Source organism: Cryptotermes secundus, unplaced genomic scaffold, assembly GCF_002891405.2.
Source record: "Cryptotermes secundus unplaced genomic scaffold, Csec_1.0 scaffold2498, whole genome shotgun sequence".
NCBI classification, from domain to species: Eukaryota; Metazoa; Arthropoda; class Insecta; order Blattodea; family Kalotermitidae; genus Cryptotermes; species Cryptotermes secundus.
Genome location: NW_019737436.1, coordinates 106255 through 112254, shown reverse-complemented (window position 1 = coordinate 112254; position 6000 = coordinate 106255). Strand labels below are relative to the sequence as shown.

The 6000-nt window shown below is 41.4% G+C and overlaps 1 protein-coding gene across 5 annotated transcripts in view; it reads left to right on the top strand.

Annotated features, from left to right (window-relative positions):
* Positions 1–1068: 1068 nt before the first annotated feature.
* The window catches only part of LOC111870467 (cystathionine beta-synthase-like protein), a 44623-nt gene continuing 39691 nt past the window's right edge, over positions 1069–6000 (top strand). For 4 of the 5 annotated variants that reach the window (XR_002843856.2, XR_002843855.2, XM_023862793.1 and 1 more), the window contains exons 1-2: positions 1084–1332; positions 5653–5817. Coding sequence is in view for 3 of the 5 variants with exons in the window: in XM_023862793.1 (XP_023718561.1) it covers positions 5657–5817 (161 nt within the window). In the remaining 2 variants the exon portion in view is untranslated. Of the gene's footprint in view, positions 1333–5652; positions 5818–6000 lie in introns of all 5 variants that reach the window. The other variant, XM_023862792.1, reaches the window with a different exon arrangement.

Sequence of the window (6000 nt, the reverse complement as noted above, 5' to 3'; positions counted from 1 at the left end):
ACAGTTGTCATAACGGTGGCAGTCCTTTGTTAAGGCACTGGCGTATGTTTTAGGAGATACGTGGTTCGAATACATGGCTATTTTTTTTTAGAAAAAAATTTAAGAAATTTGTGCGTGTAGGAAGCAAGTCGTACTATATGAGGATGGTGAAGGTAACAAATTTGTATAGATCTGATGGTACGTGGGTAAGACATTGGCGTAGTATTGGGAAGGTACCGGCTTCGAGACCACGGTGTCTTTTGCTAATAGAAATTGAAAAGGGAATAAATAAATAACGATTTTTCTTGTGCTATAAACCAAGTCGTAGAATATGAGGAGGATCGCAGAAAGCGGTAGCATAGATGTTCTGGTGGTCTGGAGGTGAGGCACCGGCGTTGTAAAGAAAAGGTCCGTGGTTCGAGACCACCAGGATTTTTGTAATGAATTTTTTCTGGAATTATATAGCGACATGTAATATAAGACGAAGATTAAAGGTAAGAAATTTCCGTGGCATCGGTGACCTATGGGTAGGACCCTGGCCTAATGTGCAGGAGTTCCGAGGTTCCGAACCAGCGAAAGTTTTATAAAATACAAATGTAGTTAATATAATTTTTCTGTAATTATAACAAAAGATGTAACATAAGAGGAAGATTAAAGACAAGAAATCTTCGTGGCACGGGTGGCCTAAGGTTAAGACACCGGCGTAGTGAAGGGGAGTTCGAAGGTTCGAAACAAAGTATAGTTTTGTGACATAGAAAGTGAGTTCTATTATGTTATATTATGTTCTATTATGTTATAGACTTTCCTTGTGTGTATATTGGAAGTTCTACTGCCACCGGGTGAACACCCAATTGCAGTCAAATAATAATAATAACAATAACAACAACAACAACAACAACAATAATAATAGTAATAATAAAGTAAGCACGAAATAGCCCGTTCCTCGTTCTGAGCTTACAATTAGGTTCCATTATCTGGGAGTATTCCACAAACTTGTACGTTTCCCGTACCGATTTTCTTGTGAATCTGGGCATGCGCAAACAACCCGGTACGACATGCAACCTCCTTGTCCTCTTTGTGGTCTTTCCCTTCCGTTCACTTCTGTTCAGTAAGGTTGAGCTGCAGGTTGTGCGACTTGCGTGGCTTGGGCGTAACGGTAGGCTGTGTTACTTGTGTGTGTGGCTACATAACCAGTTTTCTTCCTGTAAAATTGGTCAGACATAACAGCAGAACAAAAGCATACCGCAGTGCTTGTTGCTGCAGGCAAATGTGATATATACCTATCTTGTACTCAAGTGATATTTTATTTTTATTTGTGTAACTCCTAGTACAGAAACAAAATAAGAGTCTGAGGTAAATATAATTTTATATATCTCTCTGAAATGTGTAATTTTGTGGTGAGTAATTTGTACCCGCAACTCTGCGTTTTGTTTCTATATTGATGTCCATATGGGATGGTAAAGTACAGTCAGTACAATGATTAGTCGTTGTGTCTAGCTTACGTGAACATCCTTTCTATAAACAGAAACATTAGGCGTATACAATTTATTTATTTGTAGTTTGTTTAACGACGCTTTCAAGTAACTCAGACTTACTTTGTTTCGTCATATGATTAGATAATTGTGAATAATGATGTGGAATGAAGCGGTCGTGGCCTGTTTTAGCATATCAGTCCGTTATTTATCTGGATGGGCCGAAAAAAACCACGAAAATCCTGAGGATAATCTCTGGTCCGGCCAGGATTCGAATCTGCTACCTACTGAATATAAGTATTAGTAGTCGAAAATATGTATAAAGTAAACCCTCGCTAATCCGGATCGAAATATGAAAAATGCTGTTCACAGTTGAGTACATACTTTAAAGAACACGTGGCGTTTAGGAAGGCAGATGAGTCAATTGTCTGTTCACACAAAACTTGGAGAGTTTCTGCCAAATTGTGTATCTGTATCCGTCAACACGACAATTTGTGTAAAAGTAATAACAATGGTTATTTACATTAATGATAATCACGACATGTTTCGACCCCTATTGGAGCATCATCAGGTGTATCTCTGCGTAATTAGGCCCTGAATGTTTGTTCAATATGGATCCGTATTTCAATTCATATTTGACTATATGATTATTGCTTCGTAGTGGGCCTGTGGTTTGTTTACTCTTCGGCTTTAAGCCGTATTGGCATAAAATTAAATGGAAGTTAATTTAAATTTTAAAAGATTAAAATTAAAAGAATTTTAGTACTACACACTAGCGTGAATGATATCGTATTAAGTTTTCAAGTATAGCCGCCGCCTTCTCATTTCTTATCCCTTTCGGGAGCCACGTGATTAAGAAATCACGAATTAAACTTCACCGACAAGCGGCGGTCGCTCGGTCGGTATAGTTCGCTTGCGAACTAAAATCACGGAATTTGTTTGTGGGTCAGAAGGGACTGATGTTCAGTGGGCGTGCATGAGAATTCCCTCACAGGGCTTCACGGGTCTCACTTCGACTGGCTCACACATAGTTAACAAAGCGATTAGTTTATTTACACTGTAGAACTACACTTGGGTACATAATCAGCAGTTGGAGGCTGATATTATTGCACCTGTATCACAATTATTATTAATATGAATATTATTAAAGTATACTCTTATAAGGTGAACCGGGGTAGCGTAGTCTGTATAGCGGCTGGCTACTGGCTGAACGACCGAGGGGTCGGAGTTCGAGTCCTGGTGAGTTCAAGAATTTTCACTTATCCATATTGTCCAGACCGGCTCTGGGATTCACCTAGCGGGGGCTCTTTCCCCGGGGGTAAAGCGGCCGGGGCGTGAAGCTGACCACTCACCTCCAGCTAGTGCCGAGGTCAAGAAAATGTTAATCTATACATCCGTTCCCTCTATACGCCTTCATGGTGTAGTGCTTAGTTAAGCACAGTGACAACTTTACCATTTTTACCCTCATAAGTCTGAGATCCGTGGATTTTTCGTCTCATTAACAAGGCTAGTTGGAGAGACTGTTAAGCGTCATCCGAAGTTAACTATCGTAGACTTCAAATGATATAAGCCCCTTGTTAATTTAAATTACATTGATTTAGAAAACCACGGGGTCGACAGAGCTAATTGTCAAAGCCAATCAAATACATGTATTTAACTTGAATACTTCCAGAATTCGGATTGTTAAAGCTTCTGAAAAATTAGAGGAGCTCGGCTTCGGTGCACTGCCGACAATCCGTCTCCAGCCAACGTAATTTTTCTTCATGTTACAAGCGTCTTGCTTTATCTTGCAATACTAGAATTCTTAGAACTGTCAGATTAAAATTGAGAATATGCAGCTCTTGAGTACAAAAATGATACTAGGTCTTAGACCAATTACAGTTCAGTATTAATTGATTAATTAATACAGTGCAAAAATATCAGTACATACGGCGTCTAGAGGTAACAACCGGTTACACAAGTTACGTATTTATGAATAAACTGAACAAAAAATCAGCACCTAAATACAGAGATACACCTGATGATGACCCAATAGTGGTCGAAACATGTCGTGATTATCATTAATATAAATAACCTTTGTTATTACTTTTACCTGAATTGTTGTGTTGACTGATAGAAATACACTATTTTGAATGACACAACAGGATGCAACACGTAAAGTTTCTTCAAACCTACATTATCATGTTCAGATACAACTTCTGAGTCTTCTGTCGACGAATAAATATATTTTATTTATATAATTTTAAATAAAGGCTCTTCAGTGATATTTTTTTTACTTATTTTCATCGAGCACTGTCATTAAATTATTCATTTATTTGTGTTCTACGTCATTTTTGGCTTTTAATGTTAGCTTTTGCTTCACTGATCCGGGTTATTGCTTAATCCGGATGACCTACCCCTTCAAAATTACTCCGGATTAGCAAGGGTTTACTGTACTGTGTATACAATACATTGAGGTCCGGAATACGTAGTGCTGTTACCGCTGTAACCTCTCTACATCATCATGACCTTCGCGACGTCTCCGGTGAGCGTTGGGCTTCAATACCACCCGTGGATTAATTTCAAGACGTTAAATCGAAAGGGGTCAGTTCTATCGTGAGGCATTTCCAATGCCGTACTTCCATCCACAGCATTAAAACTGTAAGAAACATAAATATTAATTGTCATGTTTTTTTTTATTGCTAGTGGGGTGGGACTAAGTCCCTTGTACTGCGGCCACTTCTGGCCTATTGTACTAGCCCCAGATGATAGGTGAGGGTGATTGTAGAGAAATTGGTGGAATGAAGATTGGCAGGGGAAACCGAAGTACTCGGAGATAACCTGCCCCAGCGCCACTTTATCCACCACAAATCGCACTTGACCAGACCCGGGGTCGAACCCGGGCCACCGCGGTGGGAAGCCAGCGACTAACCGCTTGAGCTCTGGCGCGGCCTTCTTATTAGGTTAATACTGATAATATTTATTATTTATTTCGTTTTCGTTAGCTGAAACCATGTCGAAAGTAGATTTGTTTTGAATTCCTTTCGACGGTGACATGTTAAGGATATATGGCTGTAGTCAACATGACGTCGAATAAAAACGAAGGCATTACCATATCACAAACTTATGTTTTTGTTATTCCATTCGGAACATGTTTCGACCCAGATAGGCCATCATCAGTGTGATTCGTGAGGAAGAGACAAATTATGATGGAATAGAAGCCTCGCCATAGCTCAAGCGGTTAGTCGCTGGCTTCCCACCGCGACGGCCCGGGTTCGATCCCGGGTCTGGTCAAGTGGGATATGTGGTGGGCCAAGTGGTGCTGGGGCGGGTTTTCTCCGAGGACTTCGGTATCCCCTGCCAATCTTCATTCCCCCAAATTCTCCATCATAATCACCTGGGGCAGGTACAATAGGCCAATCAGTGGCCGCCGTGCCGAGTGGACCCAGTTAGACTCCACCCCCCCACTAAGCGAAAAATGATGGAATACTAAAAATGCTACGAGGGAGTCAGTAAATAGGTCACAAATGGATATAAAACATAAAACATGCCATCTTCGAATCTGAAAACAAAAAACGTTTATTTCTCGACATATCCTTTACCACCATTAATACACTTGACCCATCGCTTTACCGGTGCGTCGAAACCCGTTGCATGGAAGTCTTTTGACTGTTTTCTCAGCCACTTCCGCACCACCGTTTCATCATCTGAAACTTTCTAAAGTCCTTGAGAGAATCTCTGGACCCAGTTATGATCGGTTTTACGGTACAAACACTTCCCACCGTGAACAGGAAACATATCTTTATGTGTATCCTTTGAATTCAGTGCTTTTGCCCACAAAAAACGCATAATAACGCTGCTCATCGGTCGCACACTCCTCAAGCACGATCGCCATTTCCACTAGTGAACCCAGACTGTGAACATGCGCATGCGCGTCTGCTGCTTAGACTCATGAAACTGGATTCTGCTGCAACCTAGTGATAACATACGAGACCTGTTTTACTTCTAATTGTCACCTATTTACTTACTGCCCCTCGTCGTATAAATTTGTTAGTAGAATTAGTGTTTTGTCTAAAAAGTATGGGTGCCGCTGACTCCAGAATGGCTATGAAACACAGAAGTGGTGGAATTTCAGTCCGCTTTATGCACCGGCCCAGATAGAAGCGCATTTTGAAGCCTTGAAATTAGGTGGGCCTTGACCTTGTGTCGTGTCCTATTGCAGAACCATGAGCCCGCCTACTACATCAAGCCCTACAGACTCACCAGGAAAGCCCACGTGCAAGGTGACATCGGGGGAGATGGTACGACCCGATCTGCCCAGTCGCTGTACCTGGCAGCTAGGGATGGATCGCAGAAAATCCCCGCACACGCACACCGGCACACCAAAGTGAGTACAGAATTTCGCTGCTCTTTAAGCACGCCACTTGCTATGATCATGTCCCAGAAGAAATCTCTTAACCGTGTTAACCACTCATTACTATTTAGTGCCTATGAGAAGAGATTACCTTACCTGCAGTCACTTCATTCGTTCGTCTTCACGGTGTTTCTTCAGCCGGGACGTGGGAAACGT